A 27137-nucleotide genomic window follows, 5' to 3' on the forward strand; every position below is an offset into this window, starting at 1 on the left:
AATAACCTATGCCCTAACAATTTGGTGGCAACTTTGAGTATTATGAATCTCATTTTATGACCTAAGGTCTGTCATTTACTAGTTGGGTGAGGTTGGACAAGTCACTTGCCTATTAGAGCATCTAGGTCAATGGACTGACCTAGAAAATGGGAATCATAATTGTTCCTGCCCCCACAGGGTTCTTATAGGTCTCAATGAGATAAATTTAGCATCACACATTTAAATGAGATTTAAATCAAATATTACAGAAGTAAGTGAGAGAAATACAGCTGTTGGAATAATAATAAGGAAAATGAGAGAGATGATGGGGAAGAGAATCAAGGGGATAGCAAAGGGAGATGGATGGGGAGATGACAGAGGACACTCGCCTTGCCTAACCCTGTTGAGCTGCCTCTCCTAGGGCTGGGCTCAGACCCTCAGTCCTGTGCCTTTGAGGGCCCAACTGCCTCATTCCTCCTGTCACCTCTTGCTTCTTCAGGGATCCTGTATGTCAACGCGAGCCTGGACTTTGAGACAAGCCCCAAGTACTTCCTGTCCATTGAGTGCAGCCGGAAGAGCTCTTCTTCCCTCAGTGACGTGACCACAGTCGTGGTCAACATCACTGATGTCAATGAACACCGGCCCCAATTCCCCCAAGATCCATATAGCACAAGGGTCTTAGAGAATGCCCTTGTGGGTGACGTCATCCTTACGGTAAGGATCTGCCACCTTGCTCTTTGTGGGGACGAACTCTGGGGTGGGTTCTTATCTCACCCCTACACACAGCCATCTATGAGCATGGATCAGTTTATTAAGTTAACACACTGTAGATTTGACTCTGACTTGTCAGAAGTTTATGTGAGATTTGAGTATGGCCAAACCATACTTGGCCAAACTATCTCTCCTGAGAGAATGTCTCAGAGCCATGTGATAAGATCAGAGATGATGCAATGGGGCATGGGATAGGTGAGGTTTGTTAGGAGAAGAGAGAAAAGAGACAGACCCCAGAGGACTGCCAGAGGCTCCCAAGCCTGGGAAGGGCCTGGCCATAGCGGATGACATGGAATGACAGCTGTCAATGACAGCAGGGACTGAGGGGACATCAAATAATACCTCTTTGCATTTAAATATGCAATAGCTCCCTCATTCAATGGAGTGAAACCCAATTCTGTCCACCCACACTCCCACACTCTTCATCCCACCTTCCAGTCTCTCCCTCCACTCCCTACTATGGTACATCCTATGCTCCAACCACACAGGGATATCTACCTTTCCCCCAAACATCATCTGCACTTCCACACTCTGGGCTCGCAGTATTTCCTCTGCCTGGAATGCCTGCTCCAGCCCCAAAAGCCCTCCTGATCCTTCAGGGCTTCATGAATCCTTTCCTAATATCCCCAGTGTAATGTATCACTGTGTGCTCTGTGCTCTCATAAGGCTAATCATACTTTACCCCAAATTAGAATTACCCATAAAATTAGGCATTAAACTTCCTGCAGGCATATTCATTTTAGCGCATTCCTCACATTCTAGGACAGGGCCTAGCATGCTATTAGCAAAAGTGAATGGTGAGTGAATGAATAAACCATGGCATGCTGAAGTCCACACGAGGATGTAAGTGAAGAGATTACTTCGGCAGGGATGACTGTGATCCCGGCACTGCTAGCCCAAAGGCAGTCATTGGGGCAGGGACATATCCGTTTCCCCCTACACTCCCAGGAGTCAAGATTCCTGTCCCTCCCTTCACAATCCCCGTCCCCCACTGCAGGTATCAGCGACTGATGAAGATGGACCCCTAAATAGTGACATTACCTATAGCCTGGTAGGAGGGAACCAGCTTGGGCACTTCACCATTCACCCCAAGAAGGGGGAGCTACAGGTGGCCAAGGCCCTGGACTGGGAACAGGTGAGTCGTGTGGGAGGGGCGTACCCTGAGCTCATCAGAGCAGAGACAGTCCCACTGCCGGTCCAGAAGATGAATCGCAGTCAAGACCCCATCCTGAAACTTCCTCAGACCTGCCCAGAATGTCTCTCACTTGTTTTCTCTGTGGGGCCTCTGTGGACTGTGAGGCCAGGGGCAGGAGAGGGCCTGAGTGACCCCATAACCTTCCCTAGAGGAGCTCAGGTGGCTTCTCACAATTGAGCAGGGATCGTTAGATCATTATAAAATAGCCACATTATATGAGCATCTACTGTATGCCAGACACTTTCCCAAATGTTTTATAAGGATTTATGCCATTTGATCCTCAAAATAATTTAAGGAAGTGCATCCTGACATTATCCTCACATAAATTCATTCACTTTCCCAAGGTCTCATTGGTAGCAAATGATTGAGTAGGGAATCACACCTATTTCTGTCTGACTCCAGAACCTAAGCCCTAAAATGCTATGGGTGGGCAGTGGGGGTGGACATAGGAAAGTGTCTCCATCTTATTTTTCTGAAAATATTAGTGATGACTCAGGGGGCAGAAGTGAGGGACAACTACCTCATTGCTAACCTGCACTGGGCATTTTGCAACAGGCCTCTAGTTATTCCCTGAAGCTCCGAGCCACAGACAGTGGGCAGCCTCCACTGCATGAGGACACAGACATCGCTATCCAAGTGGCTGATGTCAATGATAACCCACCGAGATTCTTCCAGCTCAACTACAGCACCACTGTCCAGGTAAGCTTGAGCTTCCAAGGCACCCTGAGCCCTTCCTCCCTTCATTTCCATCCTAGCAGAAGATGCTCCTCAGTGGTATTAGTCCACATGAACAATGGCTGTGACTTTGCCACTGATGTCCCCAAAGGCAACACAGACTGCTGGAGGGCATTATGGAAATAAAAGGAATCAGGCACTGTGTTAGGCACTTTCATATCCATTACCTCGTTTGAGACTCTTAACAGCCTGAAGTAGGTAGTACCCATTTTACGCATTTAGAAGATTGAGGTATAAAAACATGCCATGCCTAGAATGTGGCAAACTTGGGATTTAACCCCGTTTTTGTTGTTGTTGTTTGTTTCCAGAACCCAAGCTATTCCCTACTAATGGTTTGCAAATAGGATTTGGAGAGGGCCTTGGGATTCTATGAGTAATTTTCAGGGTCATAAGTGGTGAGGGAGGTGAGGGAGTGAATAAAAAGGCAGAGTTCTAGGTCCCACTGTGCATTAGCTAGGGCTGTTCCACTTTTACCTGTTTTATGTATTATGGGTATGGGTTAGGATGCTTTGGCTGCAAATAACAAGTTACCTGACTAAAAATATCTTTTCTGAGAATATCGCCAGTCCACATCTGAACAAAAGCAGGATTTTGTAAGAAAGGAACAGAGAATGTCTGTTGGATAGGCAATAATCAGTTTCTGCCCATTAGATGCTGTTTGTAGATAATATTGTGAAGCTAAAAAGTTAGCAACCATTGTGTTACAGTATACTAAATTCCCATGCTATCCAACAAAGTCTAAAATGATACTCAGGGAATCTGGTTTTTCTTAATTAAATTCCTAGTCATCTTTAAGCGTGCTTATCAGATGCATATTGCATGCAGGTCCTCTAAGGAAGAAATCATTTATAAGTGTTCAATTGGCTTTGCAAATCACAACATTCCCTTATGTAACCCAGGTAATAACTAATTTAAATACATGATTCAGCAGTGTGTGATGTTGGGCAAGTCATCTCTCTACAGAATAAAGCGTTTAACCTTTGGTGTCTAAGGATCCTTCCTGCCCCAATGGGCTGTGTTTCTAAGACCCAACACTGCCCTTGGGGAGCTCCTGGTTGAGACAGGACAGTCAACAACTACCTCAAAGGCAGGCAGAATGAATGAGCAGCAGCTTGATGTCCAGGCATCATCTACAAGCAGTCAGAGTACTGAGGACTCATTCCAGATGATGGACCCAGACAGGTGCAAAACGAAGGACTGGGACTCATTCTGCTCTTTGCTTTCCTGTCACTCTTGGTCTCAGGAGAACTCCCCCACTGGCAGCAAAGTCCTGCAGCTGATCCTGAGTGACCCAGACTCTCCAGAGAATGGCCCCCCCTACTCATTTCAAATCACCAAGGGGAACGATGGCTCTGCCTTCCGAGTGACCCCGGATGGATGGCTGGTGACTGCTGAGGGCCTAAGCAGGAGGGCCCAGGAATGGTATCAGCTTCAGATCCAGGTGAGAGCTGTGCTAGGCTTCTCATGGTGACCATGGGGACAGTAAAGATGCTGGCAAAAGCCCCACCAGTGCTTCTATCATTAGGGGAAAAATGTACAAAGCACTTAGGATGCATCAGGCACTGGGCTAGGTGCTTCTCAGGACTAAAGCCTCACAACACTCAGGGCAGGTATGGTTACCACCCTACTTTACAGATGAGGAAACTGAGGAACACAGAGGATTTAAGTGACTGGCTTAAAGTAGTACTGGTAATAAGTGGCAAAGGTGGGTTGCTTCAAACCCAAGCACTCTGACCCCAGAGTCCAAATTCTTAATCCTTGCTCTGTGCCTGGGCAAAACACCCTCTGACTGTAGCTCCTAGAGCTGAGCCAGAACAGCTCTCTGAACCTCAGGAGCTAAAACAACCTACCTCAGAGAACCGGCTTGGGGTTCAAGTCAGATATTGTATGCACATGTGCAGGGGATTCTCGTGGCGCTGTTATGGGTTGCATAGGAACTGCTAAAGAACAGTGGCCAAGATGGTGGTCCGATATCTCTCCCTCACTTTTTTTCCCCAAATCCCTTCCCTAAATCTCAAGTCCAGTGGACCCTACTATTCTGTGAACTTATGGGCTGGGAATGATGTATTCATTCTTTCAGTCAGTCAGTCCATCTCTCAACAAGTATTTACTGAGCATCTATGACATGCGAGGCCCTTTACAAGCTGCTAGGAACATAGCAGAGGGAAAGGAGGGAATGGTTCCTATCTCCAGGGGCTTTCAATTGTAATCATGGAGATAAACAATAGACAGATAAAGAAAGAAGTAACATCCTTACAAATGATGATAAGGAAGTAAAGTGATGAGAGACTCATAAGACAGGGGGACACACATTCAGAGGGAGGCTGCCCCCAGGAGGTGACATTTGAGCAGAGAGCGGAGCTGCCAACCATGTGAAAAGTGGGCAGGAGAGTCTTCCAGGCAGGAAGAGCAACATGAGTTGGGAAAGAGCCTGAAGTGGCCTGAGGTGCTCAGAACATCATGAGCAGGGGTGGGAATGAGGCTGAGGAGATAGGCTGGGTAGATCGTGTGGGCCTTGTAGCTTGGATGACTGTATTATCTGAGGTCCAAACTGTGAGCTTTTGAGAGTGAGAGAAGCACTGACTTAGTCCATTTGGGCTGCTACAACAGAATACCACAGGTTGGGTGGCTTAAAAGAAATGTATTTCCCACGGTTCTGGAGGCTGGAAGTCCAAGATCGGGGTGCCAGCATGGCCAGGTTCTGGTGAGCGCCCTCTTCTGGATGGCAGACTGCTGGCTTCTCATTGTATGCTCACATGGCCCACCTCATAAGGGCCCTAATCCCATATACAAGGGCTCCACCTCCAAATATGGTTACGCTGGGAATTAGATTTTAACATATGAATTTTGAGGGGACACAAACATACAGTCCAAAACAGGCACTAAAAATAATACTTGGTAATAGCTGATTTACAACAGGTAAAAATCAAGACCATCCTTGACAAACCAGGGCAGCCAATCTTCTAAGTATAAGCCTTGGTAACACTTTTAGATTCTAATCTAAGTACAACGAGAGGTGGTTGAAGGGTTTCAGATGGAAAAGGGATCCTTTTTGTATCTCAGGAAGCTCATTTTTCAAGCTCTATAGAGTGCGTGAGGGAGACAAATGAGAAGTCATCCAAGCTGGAGATAGTGGGACTGAGACCAAGGGGTGATGGAGAAGATGCAGGAAGTGGACAGATCTGGGACAGATTTTGTATGTAAATTGATAGGAGTTGGTGGAGTGGATGTGGGGATAGAAAGAAAAGAGAAGATTCAGGGATGATTTCTAAATTGCTGGCTCCTGTGAAGACTTGGGTGGTAGTGCATTTATGAGACTGGAAAGGCCCAGACGGGAAGGCAGGACAGGTTTATGGGCTAAACCGAAGCTCCGTTTTGCACATTATTTCCCAGTTGTTTGTGAGACGTCCAAGTGGAGGTGTCCAATGAGTAGCTAGGAATTGGAGTTGGCAGCTCAGAGGATAGGTAGATGGCCCTTAAAGTCAAGAGCATGGATGTGATTGCCTAGGGAGAGACGACAGAGAACGGCTTCCTGACCTCTGTTTTCTCAGACCCAGGCACATGCCCTGCCTAGACAGGAGCTTGATAACGACTGGCATCATCACCATCAATTGCATTTGTCCCATATTTCCACTTCCATGCACTGGGAGGCACCAGAGGCCAGCCAAGAAAAACACAGGCTATGGACACAGATAGGCATTTAGATTCTGCTCAGGCCTTACCTGCTGTGTGACCTTGGGCAAGTTACTTCACCTCTTTGAGCCTCGGTTATATTTTTTGTAGGATGGGTAACTTGATAGTACCTATCTCATAAGAAAGATAAACTATGATAATGACTAGCACATGGTTTGTACTCAGTTAATGTTAGCTATGTATTATACATAATCAGTAGTAGTAGTATTGTTGTAACTAATGTTAGCTATACATTATAATTAGTAGTAGTTAATTGTTGTTGTTGCTATTGATATCTCTTCAGTGTTTGCATGACTTCCAGCAGTAGGTGTAATCTTACAACTCTCTTGTACATTGAAAGTGTTGGAGTGCAGGTGAACAAGATATCACTACAGGGAAAATTGTGGAGACCCTTGTTGACAGCTGAGGAAGTGATAACATTATTGAGGAGAGGAAGGCAAGCTTGTCCTTTCTAAGTCAGGCAGGAAGTTGCAGGGATGTGTGGTGAAACATGAAAGGAAAATGCATTTATGATTTACATTCTTTTCCCTACTTAGGTGTGGTCCTGTCACCCTCACGGCTTTTCACAGTTCTGACATAAACTGCAACCCTGCATGCGCCAGCCCAGCAGTGAGGCCAGGCCTGCTTCCCTGACCACTTGCTCCAGCACCAGTGGCCCCGACTGTGCTGTTGAACATACTGCCTGCATTCCTACCCCAGGACCTTACACTTGCTGTTCCCTCTGTGTGTCACCTCTTCTTCTCATTCCTCAGGACTCAAATGTCACTCCACAGAGACTCCTTCCCTTCTACCTGATCCAAGTTAGGTCTCTGTTTATTTCCTTCACAGTACTTTATCCAAGTTATTTGGTAACTTATTTATTATCTCTTTTCTCCTGGCCACAGCAGGAGACTTTGTTGACTGACTAGAAGAACAAATCCCGACTCGCACTCCAATCGCATAGCAAAAGGGTATCCCAAGGAGAATTTTCTTAGGCTGAGAAGGGTGCATGGTGCATCAGAATCGCTGAGACATCTGACAGCGCAATTGAGGACAGGGACAGAATGAGAAAGTTCATGAGGAAGTTAGCCCAAGTCTATGGCTGGAGAGATTTAGGAAGAGGCTCAGAGAGATGTCAGACGAGGAAACTGCATTGTTTTACTGCATGGTATAGGATGTAACTCCCTCCTTCAATCTCTACAAAACCTTCAGAAAATCTTTATTACATGTCAGTGTTTTTGGAGTTAGATTTTTTTTTTTTTTTTTCCTAAATGTGACAACGCACTGAGCCAGCCCTCAAGTTGGGTGTGGGGCAGAGAAACGTAGCTCCACAGGGAGGCCCAGCCTCAGTCAGGCCCGAAAGCACTGCCGTTCTGTTGGGTGACAGTAGTGTTTGTTTTGCCCACAGGCGTCAGACAGTGGCATCCCTCCCCTCTCGTCTTCGACGTCTGTCCGTGTCCATGTCACAGAGCAGAGCCACTACGCACCCTCTGCTCTCCCACTGGAGATCTTCATCACTGTCGGGGAGGAGGAGTTCCAGGGTGGCATGGTGGGTAAGATCCATGCCACAGACCGAGACCCCCAAGACATGCTGACCTATAGCCTGGCAGAAGAGGAGACCCTGGGCAGGCACTTCTCAGTGGGTGCGCCCGATGGCAAGATTATCGCCGCCCAGGGCCTGCCTCGTGGCCGCTACTCGTTCAATGTCACAGTCAGCGATGGGACCTTCACCACGACTGCTGGGGTCCACGTGTACGTGTGGCATGCGGGGCGGGAGGCTCTGCAGCAGGCCATGTGGATGGGCTTCTACCAGCTCACCCCCGAGGAGCTGGTGAGTGACCACTGGCGGAACCTGCAGAGGTTCCTCAGCCATAAGCTGGACATCAAACGGGCTAACATTCACTTGGCCAGCCTTCAGCCTGCAGAGGCCGTGGATGGGGTGGACGTGCTCCTGGTCTTTGAGGGGCATTCTGGAACCTTCTACGAGTTCCAGGAGCTGGCATCCATCATCACTCACTCAGCCAAGGAGATGGAGCATTCAGTGGGGGTTCAGATGCGGTCAGCTATGCCCGTGGTGCCCTGCCAGGGGCCAACCTGCCAGAGTCAAATCTGCCATAACACAGTGCATCTGGACCCCAAGGTTGGGCCAACATATAGCACCGCCAGGCTTAGCATCCTGACCCCACGGCACCACCTGCACAGGAGCTGCTCCTGCAATGGTAAGTACCGCGTCTTCCCTAGGGATAAGCAGCACTGCTGGGCTCAGCCCGCCTGACTCCAAGCATGGAGATTCCACTGAGGCTCTGTGGGAGAGTTCAGGGAAGTTTTAATAAGCCCAAAGGCCACTGATCACCATAAGACAGTTAGTGGCCTCACAAAATCTAGTTATGGAATAATACCCAATTCTCAGCTCCCTTTCAAGATTTAGAAAATAACAGTAAGACTACAATATGCAGTTTAACATCATGGCTAAGAGCATAGGCTGTGGCTTCAGTCCTCATGGGTTAAAATCCCAGCTCTACCACTTACTAACCAGGGGACTTTAGGAAAATTAACCTCTCTGTGACTTTGAGCTGGGCTGCTATAGGAATTATATCAGTTCTATGTATCAAGTGCTTACTTAGAACAGTGCCTGACATATAGAAAGTGCTCAATACATGTGAGTTACTAATACTACTACTATTATTACCATAGTCTGGTGGTTGTAAGCTCAAGGCAGCTCAGACAGCTCAGGTTCAAACCCTAGCTCCATCAGTCACTAGCTGTGTAACCTTGGGTGTGTTGTTAAAACCCTCTGAGCTTTTTAGTTTCCCATCTATAAAGTAGTGAAAATAAATACATCTGCCTCCTGGAGTTGGGTTGGGGTAGGGGGCTGAAGTTACCTAATAGTTATAAAAGCACTTAACCCGTGGCTGGCCCATAATAAGCCCCAGATCAATGGTGACTGTCATTCCTGTGGTAGCAGTTGTTGCTCTAAGGAGCCTGCTGTACGTCACGCTCTGTGTAGATGTCACCTAAACTAATTGGCACCACAGCCCTACCAGGCAGGGACGTTAGCCCCATCTGCAGTTGAAACTGAGATATGAGATTTCGTTTGCCTGAAACTGTACAGCTTCCAGTGAAGGCCTGGTTATTCAAATATCTGTGTGTCCCACTCTAAAGCCTAAACTCTTCACTAAGCTCTTCAGGCACTCCAAGACTCACCCAGCACCCCTGGCATTAAGACCAAGGGAGCAGCTCAGGAGTCTTGGCTAAAGGAAAGTGACATGACTTTCAGCTCACCAGCGCTCCTGCCTGGCCTGGCCTGGCCTGCCCCTTATGGGTCCAGCCGCCTGGCATTAGGGATATAATTTCTCAGAAGATTTGTGGACTTTGTCCAGGGACCACTCAATTTAGGCTGGGTTGGCTTCTCTCTGTCAGTGAAAGGATTTCCTTCTTCTTGTCCCAGGGCCTGCTGCAGGGAAAGCCAAGAAGGCTGAAGGGTCTGTCTCAGCCACCTGGCATCAGACAGCAGGGGTTCTAAAATTCAAGATTTTGCAAAGTCTTCTGGAGAGCGTGATTTTAAAGAGACATGCTCCTGGGTGTCACCTCCAGAGGTTTTTATTTAGAAGGTTCTGAGTGAGTCCTAGAATTGGCATTTAATTCTGAAGCAGCAGGTGCAAGGGCTTAAGTTGAAGAAATACTAGATAAACTCAAGGATCACCAGAATCAGTTGAAAAGAGGTTTTTTTTTATTTTTTAACATTTTAGTGAAATACAAAACATACAGGAAACCAATTCATGTATCCTAAGTACACACCTCAAATAATTTTTATAAAGCAAATATATCTGTGTAGCCAGCACCCAGATCAAGGAAAGAATATGACCACCATCTCAGAAGCCTCCCTTGGGCCCCCTTCCAGTTACACCCATGATGGTAAGATTTTTAAAATACATATTTCCACATGCCACCCAGAACTACTGAATCAGACTCTCTGAGAGGAGAACTTAGGATTCTGTGTCATAAAGATTCTCCAGCTGATCCTGATATCCAGCTAGGGGTGGGAATTTCTGATCTAGATCGTCTTCAATATCCCATCCAGTAAGTACCTACTACAATGGAATTGCAAGTGTCAGGGAATTTCGGACTTCTTTGGATTTTTGTTTTTGTTTTTGAGATGAAGTCTCGCTCTGTCATTCAGGCTGGAGTGCAGTGATGTGATCTCGGCTCACTGCAACTTCCGCCTCCTGGGTTCAAGCAAGTCTCCTGCCTCAGCCTCCTGAGTAGCTGGGATTACAGGCGAGTGCCACCATGCCTGGGTAATTTTTGTATTTTTAGTAGAGACGGGGTTTCACCATGTTGACCAGGCTGGTCTTGAACTCCTGACCTCAGGTGATCCCCCATCTTGGCCTTCCAAAGTTCTGGGATTACAGGTGTGAGCCACTGCGTCCAGCCGGAATCTGTGGATGTTATAATCCCTTGTGCCTCATCTTTTCTGGTTCTTCCTTCTCCTTTTTTTGGCTTTTGTTCTCTCTCTTCAACAATTCCTCTTTGCTAGGTATCTAGAGGCTGGACCGCTCATCCTCTCCCCTGACAACTGACAAGCTTATTTACACTGAGGTTTTGGGAATTTAATAGCTGGACTCACTTCTGGGGAGGGTGGATTTTTAAAAAATCTGAGGAAGGCAGTGCTTCCCAAAGGGAGTTCAACAGAATGCTATTCCCAAGAGTGGTCCACATAAGAGTGTCCCACAGTCAAAGAAGCTTAAGAAACTCAAGTTTACTCCATACTATGCAACTGTGTGTTAGCCATTGCTAAGGCAGGATGGAGGATGCCAGACTTTACAAAACTTTTGGCCATACAGTCTATCACTGCCCCCCTCTCTTTATCAAAGAGTGGCTCTTGACCTCCTAAATGATTAACTCCTGCTGATACAAGGAAATATCCTTAGGCAAAAACCTTTGTGGGTCCAAAATCACACCCACATGCAAAATCTACATTCCCAATGTAGATTCCCAATGCCAGAAATAACATGGAAACTACGTAGAATAAAAATTTTGATTTTCACACACTTGATTCATTACATTTCTGGCCTGATTTTTACTTTCTTTTTAAAATTACTATTATTATTATTATTATTAGAGACACGGTCTCTCTCTGTCACCCAGGCTGGAATACAGGGGCGAGATCATGGCTCACTACAGCCTTGACTTCCTGGGCTCAAGTGATACTCCTGCCTCAGCTGAGAGGATGTAATTCCAAGTAATTGGAGTTACAGGCACGTGGTACCATGCCTGGCTATTTTTATTTTTATTTTATTTTTTAGAGATGAGGTCTTGCTCCGTTGCCCAGGCTGGTCTCGAACTTCTGGGTTCTGGTGATCCTTCCGCCGCAGCCTCCCAAAGTGCTGGGATTATAGGCATGAGCCACCACACCTGGATGACTTTTGCTTTCTCAATGGTTTAAGTTCATACTTCTTGACCCAGGCTAGGACCTAAGGCAGGGGTCCCTGCAGCCAACAAAAGGTAGGGTGAAGGCTCCTGTCTGGCTCTGTGTGTGAGACTGGAAAGGTACGGCACGCCCCACACCCAGCCTAGTTTCTTCGTATAAAATATGAGCAATGATTCTGTCTGCCACCCAACGATTAAATAAGACAAAGTCAGTCCAAGGGCACAGTGGGGACCACTTCAAGTAGAGGTGACAGCTTTGGTTGCTTTCTCAGGTACTGCTGCAAGGTTCAGTGGTCAGAGCTACGTGCGGTACAGGGCCCCAGCGGCTCGGAACTGGCACATCCGTTTCTATCTGAAAACACTGCAGCCACAGGCCATTCTCCTATTCACCAATGAAACAGCATCCATCTCCCTGAAGGTAAGGCACTGCCAGCCTGAGAGATTTCACGTGGGTGTGCCAGGCTGAGGAGGTGGAGGTGCAACATGAGGAATGTCAGGAAGCCCATTTCTGCCAAAGAAATCCCTGCACAGTTTTCAGGGATTCTGGGTGTGACTGTTGGGCCACATGACTGTCCTGTCCTGGATGGTCACAGCCACCCAACCGGGAGATATACGTCCAAGGACAACCACGATGGGGCTGCTTACTCTGGGAGGTAAGATAGAAATGGAGATGGACGAGGTCACCTAGCCCTGGTGACGTTACCATTTTTGCTAATAGGCCAGTGTTTCCCACGGAGGGGGGAATTGCCTACCACTGGGGTGTTCAAGATGATAAACCCAGCATGAAGTCACATGGAATCACATGGAAGAAAAATAAATTTCCTTTGTCATAATCATTCAGTTATTTGGATTATGTCACGTAGAAGGTCACAGTCTGCCTGTCTGATTTTAACACCTCTATCACATGTGCCAATCTACCATTTCTTTTTCTTTTTTTTTTTTTTTGAGACAGAGTCTCTCTCTGTCGCCCAGACTGGAGTGCAGTGGTGTGATTTCGGATCACTGCAACTTCCACCTCCAAGGTTCAAGCGATTCTCCTGCCTCAGCTTCCCAAGTAGAGGATTACAGGCACATGCCACCATGCCTGGCTGTTTTTTGTATTTTTTTAGTAGAGATGGGGTTTTGCCATGTTGGCCAGGCTGATCTCGAACTCCTGACCTCAGGTAATCCACCTCCTCGGCATCCCAAAGTGCTAGGATTACAGGCATGAGCCAATGAACCACTGTGCTCGGCCCCAGCCTACCATTTCAACAAAGAGAAAGCCAACTTTGGCCACTAGATTTTAATTCATTCAATACAGATTTATTGAGCGTCTACTATGTGACAGGAACTGTTCTAGGTGCTTGGGTCTCATCAGTGAAAAAGACAGAAATCCCTTTTAAAGCTTTCATTCTATGGGGGAGAGACTGACAATAAACATAAACATAATAATAGCTCAGAAAATTATAGAATTCATTCAAATTTGATAAGTATTATGAGCAAAAAGGAAAAACTGGAGGGGCATCAGGGGTGAGGAGAGTTGCAATTTTTATTTATTTATTTATTTATTTATTTATTTATTTATGTATTTATTTATTTATTGAGACAGAGTTTCACGCTGTCGCCCAGGCTGGAGGGCAGTGGCATGATCTCGGCTCACTGCAACCTCTGCCTCCTGGGTTCAGGTGCTTCTGGTGTCTCAGTCTCCGGAGTAGCTGGGATTACTACTAGTAGGTGTGCGCAACAACGTTCACTAGTTTTTTTCTTTTGTATCTTTAGCAGAGACGAGGTTTCACTACATTGGCCAGGCTAGTCTCGAACTCCTGGCCTCAAGGGATCCACCCACCTTGGCCTCCCAAAGTGCTGGGATTACAGGAATGAAACACCACGCCAGCCAGAGTTATAATTTTACAATTTTAAATAAGGTGGCCAGGGAAGCTTTCATTGAGATAATAATTGAGCAATAATTTGGAGAGGATGGGAAAGTTAGCTCTATGGACATCTGGAAGGGACAACATTCTAGGTAGAGGGAATAGCAATGCAAAAGCCTTTTGGCAAGAGAATGCTTAGCATGTTTAAGCAATGGCTTGGAGTTCTACCTGGCTCCAGTGAAGTGAGTAAAGGGAACAGTAGGAAGAGGAGTTGGTCAGAGACATAATGGGATGGGGCACATCTATAAAGGTCTTGTAGGACATTGTAAGTACTTTGGCTTTTATTCTGAGCACAATGGAGGCATTAGAAGGTTTTGAGTAGATAATTGCAATGATCTATTTTAAAAGCGTCATCAAGGCTTCTTTGTTGAGAATCAGCTTTAGAGAAACAAAGATAGGAGCAGAGAGACCCAGTTGGGAGGCCATTGAAATAATTTGGGTAAGACAGGATGGTGGTTTAGACCAGGGCGATGACAAAGGAACTAGAAAGAAGATAGATTCTGCAAAGATTTTGAAGGCAAAGTTAATAGGATTTCCCAGTGAATTGAATGAAGGGTGGGAGAGAAGGCAAGTGGTGAGATTTTGGCCTGGGCAACTGGAAGAATGGAGTTTGTGCCAGCAGGTCTGGCAAAGGGCATGGGTGGATACAAGGTTTCAGGAGGGGAGATCAGGGTGCAATTTTGGATGTGTAAGTTTCAGACGCCCATTAGACCTCCATGTGGATCTAGAAAGACAAGCCTGATGTTGTGAAGGGTCTATGCTGGAGATGGAGATCTGGGAGTCTCCAGCACATACATGGTACTGAAAGCCATGAGATGGGAGGAGATCACCACGCAGTGTAGATTGAAGAGAGAGTAGGCCAAGGATTACTCCTTGAGACCCTCCAACATTAGCACCTCTGGGGGAAGAGGAGATTCAACAAAGGAGACTGAACATGAGTAACTGGTGATGCTGGAGGAAAACCCAGGGAATATTGTACGCAGGATGCCAAGTGAAGAATATGTATCAAGAAGGAAGGAGTGATCTGCTGGGTGATCTGCTGCTGAGAGGCCAGTAAGATGGGAAGTGATTTGGCAACACAGAGATCATTGAATCCCCTGACACCAATGGTTTCCGTGTATGGTGGGTTGGGGTGAAATTTTGCTGAAAAGGGAGAGCAAAGAAGGAAAATATCTGGCTGGAAAACTGAGGTGAAGACAATCTTTTTTAAAAAAATAAAGATTATCATCTGTAAAGAAGGTGTATTTTTGACAGTAAAGATTACAGCAATAACAGCATGTTTGTATGCTGTGGAATGATTCAGTGGTGAATGAATAAAGATGTAGGAAAGAGGAAGGAGAATCAGTAGAGCCTTGAGGAGGTGAGGAGGTGGAATCTAGTGCATAAATGGAGAGACTGGCTTTAGCTAAGGTGGATAGATGTGATGGTGAAAGTGTCTGCAGGTTCCGCCATCTGATGACTTCAGTAGGATGTGAGATGATCAGCTGAGAGTGGGGATGAGGAGAGAGGCATCAGGGATCTCAGGAGAGAGATGTAGTGAAAACCGTCATCTGGAAGAATGAATGGACTCAGGAAGGGAGTGTGATTGCCGGGCATCATTTAAGGCTCATTTGAGAGCCATGGTCATGAAATTAAAGAGAGGCTGGTGAGCAAAGCTGCATGTTTTTCTCCAGCCATGTTCTGCTCCATGTCTGTATAGAGCAGGTGGAGAGTCAGCTTTTTCCACAGTTGTGGGTTTACCAAGTGAGTTCTATGAAGTAAGAAAGAGACAGGTCAAGAGTATGTGAAGGGAGTAGTTAGGATGATTGACTATGGAACTTAAGCTGGATAAGGAGAGGAACGAAGACATTACAGAGGTGGGAGACAGTGAAAAGACAGTGGGATCAACAGATTTGTGGTCCCAGACAGATAAAAAGAAATGATTTCATTGCAATATTTTACTTGAGTTGCATTCATTTTTGTTATTCCCATTTCTTAATGGCAAGTGTGTTGGTTTTCTACTTACCCTAATAATAGTGTCTCCTTTTTAAGTAAATAAAGGTATAGGTAGTATTCAACCAGGGCAAAAATCTGAGAGGTGGTATACAGATGGCCAAGGTATAAGAAACACTGGGTCAGATCTTCAAATTTCAACAGAGAAAACTGTACCTAGCCCAAAGTGACCAGAAAAGTATTTGGCCACAGGCAGTCCTACCTCTTGGGAATGAAGTGAAAGAAAATGTTTTAACCCAGTGGTTCTCACATATTTTGACTTCAGGACTTTTTACACTCTTAAAAATTATTGAGGATGCCAGGGAAGTTTTGTTTATGTGGGTTACAACTATCAACATTTTCAGTATTAGAAATTAAAACTGAGACATTTAAAAATGTGTATTAATTTATTTATAAATAATAAGAAACTCACATGTTAACATAAATACCATAATTAGTTAATTAATTAATTTTTTCTTCCAATTTTTGTTTAGGTTCAGGGGTACATATGCAGGTTTGTTATATGGGTAACTGATGTGTCATAGGGGATTGGTGTACATATTACTTCATCACCCAGGGAATAAGCAGAGTACCTGATAGGTAGTTCTTTGGTCCTTACCCTTCTCCCACCCTCTGTCCTCAAGTAGGCCCTGGTGTCTATTGTTCCCTTCTTTCTGTCCATGTGTACTCAGCGTTTAGCTCCTACTTATAAGAGAGAACATGTGGTATTTGATTTTCTGTTCCTGTGTTAGTTTGCTTAGGATAATGGCCGTCAGCTCCATCCATGTTGCTGCAAAGGACATAATTTCATTCTTTTTATGGCTGTATAGTAGTCCATGGTGTATTTTATTTATCCAGCCCACTGTTGTTGAGCATCTAGGTTGATTCCATGTCTTTGCTATTGTGAAAAGTGCTGCAGTCAACATATGAGTGTATGTCTTTAATTATATACTTTTATGAAAAATAATTACTCTCCAAAAGAAAAAGGAAGAGTGGCATTGTTTTACATTTTTGCAAGTCTCTCTTTTGTCTGGCTTAATAGAAGATAGCTGGCTTCTCATATTTACTTCTGCATTCATCAGTTGTGACAACATGTGTCTGCAAAACTCTGTTGTATACTTGTGAGAAAACAAAAGCAAATCAACTCCTAGGATTACTATAAAAATACTTTACCCTTGTGGCTCCCCTGAAAAGGTCTTGGGGACCTACTTTGAGAACTGCTAAGCTATTGACTAAGGAAGTGGGAGTGGGAGAGAGGTTTTTCAAATCCCTGAAGGCCAGTATTCACAAGTGTGGAACTCTGGACAGGCCTGTGAAGAAGCATCCAAAATACAGGGTCTTGATAAGCAAAGCATCTCTGGGCTTCAGTTTCCTCATCTGTGAATGGAGATGTCACCCCCTACCCAGACCATCCTATGGGGTGTGGTGAGAGCAAAGGAGACCATCAACACAAAAACACTTTGAGGGCTTTTATGCTTTGCAAATGCCATGTCTAAACCAGCCTTGAAAATCACCAAACACCCCCCCAACCCATAAAAATACCAACAACATTCTTTGAACTGGCAGCCTGTTAGCAGGTTTACAAGGACTCCTTGGCTTTGCTGATGGCTGTTTGGGTTTCCTTTGCAGCTGGTCAGTGGAGTGCCCCAGCTGGAATATCACTGTCGGGGTGGTTTCTATGGAAACCTTTCCTCCCAGCGCCATGTCAATGACCATGAGTGGCATTCCATCCTGGTGGAGGAGATGGACGCTTCCATTCGCCTGATGATTGACAGCATGGGCAACACCTCCCTTGTGGTCCCAGAGAACTGCCGTGGTCTGAGGCCCAAAAGACACCTTTTGCTGGGCGGCCTCGTCTTGTCGCATTCTTCCTCGAATGTCTCCCAGGGCTTTGAAGGCTGCCTGGATGCTGTCATGGTCAATGAAGAGGCTCTAGATCTGCTAGTCCCTGGCAAGACGGTGGCAGGCTTGCTGGAGACACAAGCTCTCACCCAGTGCTGCCTCCACAGTGACTACTGCAGCCAGAATCCATGCCTCAATGGTGGGAAGTGCTCATGGACCCATGGAGCAGGTGAGGGCTGGGGTGCCAGGCTGAACCCAGGGTTTATCCCAGAAGGCTCTTCAGGTGGGAAAGGCATGTCAGGGTGGAGATCTCAGAGTTTCCTGGTTCCAAATTTCTCTCTCTTCCCCTATCTTGTGAGTAACAGGTTGGAATCTGCAAAATCTAGACCAGGGGAAGTCAGGAGTCTTCCTTCCCCATCAACAAAAACTGTCTTTCTACTTTTGGGGAGACAAGGGAGGATATGAATGGGGACCTCAGGGACAGAGGGTTGAATTAATCACATACCTTAGTGTCATCATTGGTCTATGCACAGTCTCCTTCTCATTCCCCTTTAAATTATATTCCACTCCCTTCCCCTTCCCTAACACTGGAGGCAAACATTTTAAGTTTTTGAATGAGTTCTTGCAAAATACATGTTGTTTTTCATATGCTTAAATTTCCAATTTATATAAGTGGTATATGTTATTTACACTTTTGCTCAGCACCATATTTTTAAGATCCGTCAATGCTGCCATGAGCAATTTTCATTAATTGCTTCTAACTGTGGCTCAGTACTCCATGATGTACACGCACTCACATTTTCCCTCTCCACCCTGTGGCTCAGTACTCCATGATGTACACACACTCACATTTTCCCTCTCCACCCTCGCACTCCAGACATCCATCTCCATCATCAATGCTGCAGTGAGCATTCTCCTATATGTCTCCTTGTGAACCTGTGTGAGAATTTCCTTCACACACACCCCCAACAGCCAGGGGTGGAAGTCTCATGCTCATAGCATGTAAGTAATTATTTTGACTAAATAGGGCTACAGTGCTCTCAGCATGGCTGCAGCCATCTATACATCACATGCAACGTGAGAGGTTCCTATGTACCCACATGCCTGTCAACACTTCGCATTACCTCATTTTCTGATTTTTGTCTGGTTAATCATGTCATTGCTACCTGTAAAATATCCAAGGAGTCCACCACTTCTCTCTCTCCCCACTGCCGTCCCTCTCACCCAAGCCCCCATCACCTCTCACCCCGGCACCAGCCTCCTCCCTGTTCTCCAGCTTTTCCCTCTGCCTCCCACCTTCCAGCAGGAGCCGGGGTGATCTTTACCCAGCGCAGACCTATGCATGGCACTCTCCTGCTGAGAACTGCTCAGTGGCCGCCGTGCTATTAGGATAGTGTCCAATCCCCGCATGTGGCTCCTGCACCTCCCAGGCCATAGTTCAAACTCTCCCTGTCCTTCACCGGGCGGGCCCACCCTGGTGTGGTTTGAGTTCCTTGACCACGCCACACCCTTCCCTAGCCTTTGCACACACTCTTCTCTTCCATCTGAAACACCTTTCTCTTTGCCCTCTAAATTCTTGCTAGCTAATTTCCACTCATCCTTCGGATCTCAAATGAAATAGCTTCCAGGTCCCTAGAGTAAGCTAGCCTCATCCCCCACCCCTCCCAGCTTTTCCCTTTAATAAAACTAATTTTATTATAATTAGTGAGATACTGATATTGTAGCTAGCTGTCTAGGTTTGAACCCTAGCTTTACCGTTTACTGGCTATGTGACCTCGAGCAAATTCTGTCCATTCTCTGTGCCTCCTTTCCTCTTCTGCCATCCCTTTGTACATGTCCCCTGATGAAGATGGTGACAGTCACCAATTTCAGGGTCATCGTGAGGATCAAATGAGCCAACACAGGAAGATCCTTGGAATAGTGACTAAGTTAGTGTCTATGATTATTATCCTGTTTATTACTGTTCTTTAGATGACTGTTTTCTCTGGTGGGCTGTCAGTTGTCTGAGGGCAGGGACCAAAGTGCTCTTGTTCAGCAGGGCACCAACACCCAGCACAGTGCTGCGCACAGAGAGGAAAAACCAAATAAATAAATGGTAACTGAATGGCTGCACGAACATATGAGTCTGCCAATGCCAGGTCTCCCTTAACTGCTAGGCCAGAGTGCTGTCTCACCTCCCTTCTTTTTCTCCCAGGTTATGTCTGCAAATGTCCCCCACAGTTCTCTGGGAAGCACTGTGAACAAGGAAGGGAGAACTGTACTTTTGCACCCTGCCTGGAAGGTGAAACTTGCATCCTCTCCCCCAAAGGAGCTTCCTGTAACTGCCCTCATCCTTTCACAGGAGACAGGTAATCCCAAGAGAGGCCACCTGCCATGGGCTCCTCACCTTGGATTTGGCTCCATTAGGGAATGCGCTCTGCACTCTGACCCCTAGAAAGTCCAATGGGAGGCCAGGGGAGAGTGCTGCAGGGACCTGGCTTCTAGGCCTTTCCCATGTGTTAGGGCAGTGGTCCCCAACCTTTTTGGCACCAGGTTTCATGGAAGAGACTTTTTCCACAGACGAGGCAGGAGAAAGGGGGGATGGTTTCAGGATGATTCAAGCACATGAAATTTATTGTACACTTTATTTCTATTATTATTACATTGTAATATATAATGAGGTAATTATACAACTCACCATAATGTAGAATCAGTGGAAGCCTGAACTTGTTTTCCTGCAACTAGACGGTCCCATCTGGAGATGATGGGAGACAGCGACAGATCATCAGGCATTAGATTCTCATAAGGAGCACGCAAACTCGATCCCTCACATGCACAGTTCACAACAGGGTTCGTGCTCCAGTGGGAATCTAATGCCCCCACTGCTCTGACAGAAGGCAGAGCTCAGGTGGTAATGCTTGCTCACCCATTGCTCATTTCCTGCTGTGCAGCTCAGTTCCTAACAAGCCACGGACCAGTATGGGTCCATGACCTAGGGGTTGAGGACCCTTGTGTTAGGGCATGTCTCTCCAACCCCTGCATTACAACACTTCTGGAGGAGGAAGCTGCTTGTTAGAGATTTCCCCAGCCCCATTCTGAACGTGCTGCCTCAGATTCACAAGCTGGGGCTTAGGAATCTATACATTTAACCAGCTCCTCAGGTAGTTCTGGTCCTTGCAGTCTGAAAATGGCTGAAGTGCTTATTCTCTCACTCTGGACCCGAACTCCCCAGTGGCCTGGGGAAAATGGTTCCACTTGGGCTGGTGCTGCTGTGCCTGGAACCCCACTGCCAGCTGTCTGTGCCTCACACTGTGTGGGGCTGCGGCAGTTGCAAGGGACACTGTCATTCCTAGACTCCTAGAGGGAAAGAGACTTTGACAATTATCTGGTTTTATGGCTCCCAGACTTAGGAGACTTTAAAGAATCACGAAAGAGACATGAAAAATATAGATTCCCAGACCCAGCCTAGACAAAATGAATCAGAATCTCCAAGAATGGGCCTAGCTTCTATTTTTAACAAGCTCCCAATGGATCCCTTTGCTATTAGCCTGTGTATAACAGCCAGTGATGTAGTTCACCCAATCATTTTACAGCTGGAGAAACTGAGGCCTAGGCAGGGAAAGGGCTTTCCCATGATTACTCTGGGTATGTTGATGACCCCACTCTTCTTTTTTTTTTTTTTTTTTTTTTTTTTGAGAAGGAGTTTCACTCTGTCGCCCAGGCTGGAGTGCAATGGCGTGATCTCAGTTCACTGCAACCTCTGCCTCCCAGGTTCAAGCCATTCCCCTGCCTCAGCCTGCCAAGTAGCTGAGATTACAGGCATGCGCCACCACACCTGGCTAATTTTTGTATTTTTAGTAGATACAGGGTTTCACCATACTGGTCAGGCTGGTCTTGAATTCCTGACCTCAAGCGATCCAGCTGACTCAGCCTCCCAAAGTGTTGGGATCACAGGCGTGAGCCACTGCGCCTGGTCAACCTCAGTCCTTTTTCTCAGCAACTGGTGTGTCCTGCTCTCCTTCCTGTCCTGTTTTGCAGTAGGGAATGCTATTCATTCACGAGATGTGTTGGGAGGACATTTCACAGCTGAAAGTGGCGTCTGCATTTTAAAAGAGGACCTTGGGGAAGACAACATGTAACCCAAAATAACAAACAACTGGTAGTGAAATTTCAGGCACTGAGAAATGTTTTGGACTTAAATGGGATGGGGCAAACTTTCCCAATATCCCTCAAAAGTGGATAAAGCTGGCCACAGAAGTTTCCCTGGAGCTTCACACCATGGAATGCCAAGCAAGAGGTACCCTGAGAGGTCACATGCTTTCTCTGAGCAAGTTGCCCATTGTAAGGTGGCTGATCTGTGTAGGACCACGTTGGCTCCTGTGACCTCCTGGTGAAGCATAGCAGGGAACATGGGTGCCTGGCTGCTATTACTGGGCAATGCTGACTTGTATCTGGAACCCTGACATCATTGCTAGAGGGCAGCTGGTATGTCAATGTCTCTACTGCAGTGACATGGGAGGAAATCTGACTTCATGATAGAGAGTGTATCAAGTGCCTAGATCTCATTGCTGGAAAAATAATAGACATTCCCAGATCCTAATGGTCACAAGTGAGGATGTAGCTGAGACCCGTACTTTACTGGTGGAAGGTGGAAAGTTCTGATGTTGATATGCTTGATAATTGCTTTTTTGGGGGGTGAAAAATGGGAGACGGTAGGTTTTTGGGGGAGCGGTCTCTATCCCATAGATCTCTGTAAGACAGGACATGGAAAGGGCAATTTCATGACTCGGCCCCCTGACTACTTCTCTGTCTCTGCAGGTGTGAAATGGAGGCGAGGGGTTGCTCAGAAGGACACTGCCTAGTTACTCCTGAGATCACAAGAGGGGACTGGGGGCAGCAGGAGTTACTGATCATCATAGTGGCCGTAGTGTTAATTATCATAAGCACTGTCGGGCTTCTCCTCTACTGCCGCCGTTGCAAGTCTCACAAGCCTGTGGCCATGGAGGACCCAGACCTCCTGGCCAGGAGTGTTGGTGTTGACACCCAAGCCATACCTGCCATCGAGCTCAACCCATTGACTGCCAGCTCCTGCAACAACCTGAACCAACCGGAACCCAGCAAGACCTCACTTCCAAATGAACTCGTCACATTTGGACCCAATTCTAAGCAACGGCCAGTGGTCTGCAGTGTGCCCCCCAGGCTCCCGCCAGCTGCAGTCCCTTCCCACTCTGACAATGAGCCTGTCATTAAGAGAACCTGGTCCGGCGAGGAGATGGGTCAGTATAGCCAGAGACGCTTAGCCTCTGGGATTGATGGCAGTGGGTGGTGGTCCGTTATCTGAGGCACAGGCATTTTTAGCCACCACGCATCCAACCCTTTGGGATGGGACATGATGACATGTGTTCAAGGTTACAGGGCACTGATGCTGGAGCAGATGTCAGGTTTCTGGGTCTCATTCTATTGCACTCCCCTAAATTCCAAGTCACTCCATGGGATTGATGTTCATGACAGAAATTTGTAGACCCTGGATAGAAGGGGGCTTCTGCACATTTGTGCTTTTCTGGGAAGGGAAAGGAGAAGCAGTGGTCTAAGCTTCTGGTTGCCCATTCTGGAAGTGCAGCAGCCTTGGGCCAGACCTGGCTCATCTAGAGGGGGATATCACCTTCCTCTCATCTTTGGTTCAAAAGGAGATACATTAGTAAAGCACTTCATGTTTTGGCATAATCATCAGCAGTTATGACAGGTATTTTCACTGTGTCAAATAGGGAAACTGAGGCCCGTCAAGATGTAGTGACTTGTTCTAACTCACCCAACTATTCAGTAGCAGAGGCAGGGCTAGGACCAAGGGCTCCTGGTTTCCTGATTTCTGAGCCACATCTCATTTCATCACTCTCCATGATAGACTCCATCACACCTGTGAGACCAAACTGTGTGTGTTTCCTTCGGTTAAGGGGATGAAACTCACCAGTAGGACTTGGGATGGAGTTACTGTACCCAGCTGTGGGGGTGGGGTGCATGGAGCCATCCAGATCCTTCCCTTGTTCACTGACCCTCAGATTAGTGGCAGAGATTTGCAAGACCGGCTGGCCTTGGGTGAAACCCCTAGCCTTGAGCTTGCCCCACTGGATTCTATATATCAACTTGAGCCACCAGAGACAACCTGCACAGATGGGCCCAAATGCACCCGCTCCTGTCTCCACAACACGCTAGGTTATATATAGTTGCTATAGAGCCAGCTGAAACCTTCCCCGGGGAAAATGAGCTCACCCTATCTTGCTTTTCCCTTTCAGTGTACCCTGGCGGAGCTATGATCTGGCCACCTACTTACTCCAGGAATGAACGCTGGGAATACCCCCACTCCGAAGTGACTCAGGGCCCTCTGCCGCCCTCGGCTCACCGCCACTCAACCCCCGTCGTGATGCCGGAGCCCACTGGCCTCTATGGGGGCTTCCCCTTCCCCCTGGAGATGGAAAATAAGCGGGCACCTCTCCCACCCCGTTACAGCAACCAGAACCTGGAAGATCTGATGCCCTCTCGGCCCCCTAGTCCCCGGGAGCGCCTGGTTGCCCCCTGTCTCAATGAGTACACGGCCATCAGCTACTACCACTCACAGTTCCGGCAGGGAGGGGGAGGGCCCTGCCTGGCAGAGGGGGGCTACAAGGGGATGAGTATGCGCCTCAGCCGAGCTGGGCCCTCTTATGCTGTCTGTGAGGCAGAGGGGGCACCTCTTGCAGGCCAGGGCCAGCACCGGGCACCCCCCAACTATGAGGGCTCTGACATGGTGGAGAGTGATTACGGCAGCTGTGAGGAGGTCATGTTCTAGCTTCCCATTCCCAGAGCAAGGCAGGTGGGAGGCCAAGGATTGGACTTGGCTTATTTCTTCCTGTCTCAGCAGGTGAGTTGAGTGTGGCTGGGAGAGTGGGAGGGAAGCCCCACCCCCAGCCCAGGCTGCTGTCCCTTGAAATGTGGTCTTCCAATCCCCCAGCTAGTCCCTGAGGGTGGAGGGAAGCTGAGGATAGAGCTCCAGAAACAGCACTAGGGTCCCAGGAGAGGGACATGCCTAGAGCAGTGACCCTGGAAGACCAGGAACAATTGACTCCCGGGGTGGGCAAGAGACAGGCGGTCTCCCCGATCTGCCATCTCTCAGTCCCCCGGGCAGAGCCTGATTGACTATGCTGGCTCAGCTTCGCCAAGATGCATTCTCATACCTGCCCACAGCTCCATTTTGGAGGCAGGCAGGTTGGTGCCTGACAGGCACCCACTACGCGGGCCATACCGAGGAGTTCTAGAGGGCTGTGTGGCATCCTCCTAGGGACTGAGAGGTGAGCAGCAGGGGACCAGGCATAGTCCCCTGTGCCCCTGCCTCAGTCGAGCACTCACTGTGTCTTTGTCAAGTGTCTGCTCCGTATCAGGCACTGTGCTTTGCACCGGAGAGAACACAGTGATGGAGGGCAACAAGGACTCCAAGGAGCATCACCGGGCCTCGGGCTCCAGCGGTCCCGCTCCTCAGCCTACACGCAGAGGAATGGCCTGCCTCAGAGTCACACCACTGTCTGCCAGTCAGGGCCTGCCAGGAGTCTACGCAGCTCTGAACCTTCTTTGTTAAAGAATTCAGACCTCATGGAACTCTGGGTTCTTCATCCCAAGTTTCCCAGGCACTTTTGGCCAAAGGAAAGAAGGAACTAATTCTTCATTTAAAAAATTCTTAGGCACTTTTTGACCTTGCTGTCTGGATGAGTTTCCTCAATGGGATTTTTCTTCCCTAGACACAAGGAACTCTGAACTCCTATTTAGGGCAGGTTGGAAGCAGGGAGCTGGACCGCAGTGTCCAGGCTGGACACCTGCCGTTGCCTCCTCTCCATTGCAAACGCCTGCCCATCAAGTGTTACCTGCAGCGACTCAACCCTATGCATGGAGGGTCAATGTGGGCACATGTCTACACATGTGGGTGCCCATGGATAATATGTGTGTACACATGCGTAGAATGTATGTAGCCAGGAGTGGTGGGGACCAGAAGCCTCTGTGGCCTTTGGTGACCTCACCACTCCTTCCCATCCAGTCCCTCCCTCTGGTCCACTCCTTTTCATGTGTGTTGTTTCTGGAGACAGAAGTCAAAAGGAAGAGCAATGGAGACTTGCCCATAGGGCTGCTGCTTCACACGAGAGGGAGCTGTGTGGGCGAGAGCCAATTTGTGTGAGTGGTTTGTGGCTGCGTGTGTGACTGTGAGTGTGAGTGACAGATACATGGTTTCATTGGTCATTTTTTTTTTAACAATAAAGTATCTTTTTTACTGTTATTTTCTGTGTCATTTAGCCTGTTTGGGGTCCGGGGAATGATGCAACGGTCCACAGGCCCTTCCAAGATTCATGGATTTTGGGAGTTGGAAGGGATCCTAGAGATTGTCAAGCACAGAGATTCCCGACGTGGCAACATTACCTACTCCAGACACAAAACCAGAACCTCTGGGGGTGGGGTCCAGGAAGCTATTTGGAAAAAACCCTCTGCCTCTGGTACAACTGTCTGCAGCGGTTCAAACCCCTGCATTTAGATGGGGCTCTGAAGCTCTGAGTGATGAGTCCACTAACCAGCAGGCTAGCTAAAGCCCAGGACAAGACCTGGGGCTTCCTGCCCTTGCCAGCACCCTTTGCACTGCATGGCATTAGTTACGGAGAAGGGACTTAACTATCACAAGTCTTGGGAAGCCCGTCCTCCTGGGACCCAGGGTCAGGCTGTGGCTGCTACTCCACAGCACATCCTTAGTCACCAGCTAAATGTGACTTCACCAGGCAACCATGACGACACCGAGACAGGAAAGCCTAGTCCCTGCCTTCAAGTTCCCAATCCAGCTGGGCAAAGAAGGCACACCCGTGGGAGATACCACACAGGCGGTGGCTCTGAGGTTGGACAGGCTTGATTCCAAGCCCAGCTCTGTCACACACTAATTATGTGGACTTGAGCAGATATGACTTGGCCTCTCATTTTTCTTTTTTTCTTTTTTCTTTTTTTGAGATGGAGTCTCGCCCTGTCACCCAGGCTGGAGTGCAGTGACACGGTCTCAGCTCACTGTAGCCTCCACCTCCTGGGTTCAAGCGATTCTTTTGCCTCAGCCTCCCGAGTAGCCGGAACCACAGGCGCCTGCCACCACGCCCGGCTAATTTTTGTAGTTTTTAGTAGAGACGGGGTTTCACCATGTTGGCCAGGCTGATCTTGAACTCCTGACCTCGTGATCCACCCGCCTCAGCCTCCCAAAGTGCTGGGATTATAGGCATGAGCCACCGCACCCGGCTGGCCTCTCATTTTTCAATGAGAATTTTTTTAGAGCAGTTTTACGGCTCACAGCAAAATTGAATGGAAGGTACAGGGATATGCCCTCCCTCCCATGCATAGCCTCCCTCATTATTAACATTCCCCACCAGAATGGTATAGTTGTTGCAACTGACAACTCTCCATTGATGGGCCATTATCACCTACAGTCCATAGTTTACATTAGGGTTCACTCTTGCTGTTGCACATTCTGTGGGTTTGGATAAATGTATAATATGGATGCAGCATTACGGGCTCTTGCAGATAGTTTCACTGCCCTAAAAATCCTCTGTGTTCTGCCTACTCATCCCTCCTGCCCCCTAACCTCTCTGCCTACTCATCCCTCCTAT

The 27137-nt window shown here is 47.6% G+C and overlaps 1 protein-coding gene across 1 annotated transcript in view; it reads left to right on the forward strand.

Moving 5' to 3' along the window:
• The window catches only part of FAT2 (FAT atypical cadherin 2), an 88722-nt gene extending 62942 nt beyond the window's left edge, over window positions 1–25780 (forward strand). Inside the window, exons 15-24 of the mRNA XM_050793611.1 lie at window positions 479–693; window positions 1748–1885; window positions 2501–2644; window positions 3924–4121; window positions 7761–8571; window positions 12055–12200; window positions 17293–17734; window positions 19700–19853; window positions 22303–22760; window positions 23775–25780. Coding sequence (XP_050649568.1) covers window positions 479–693; window positions 1748–1885; window positions 2501–2644; window positions 3924–4121; window positions 7761–8571; window positions 12055–12200; window positions 17293–17734; window positions 19700–19853; window positions 22303–22760; window positions 23775–24307 — 3239 coding nt within the window. The 3' untranslated portion in view covers window positions 24308–25780. The remainder of the gene's footprint in view (window positions 1–478; window positions 694–1747; window positions 1886–2500; window positions 2645–3923; window positions 4122–7760; window positions 8572–12054; window positions 12201–17292; window positions 17735–19699; window positions 19854–22302; window positions 22761–23774) is intronic.
• Window positions 25781–27137: the final 1357 nt, after the last annotated feature.

The sequence above is a fragment of the Macaca thibetana genome, chromosome 6 (genome assembly GCF_024542745.1).
Source record: "Macaca thibetana thibetana isolate TM-01 chromosome 6, ASM2454274v1, whole genome shotgun sequence".
NCBI classification, from domain to species: domain Eukaryota; kingdom Metazoa; phylum Chordata; class Mammalia; order Primates; family Cercopithecidae; genus Macaca; species Macaca thibetana.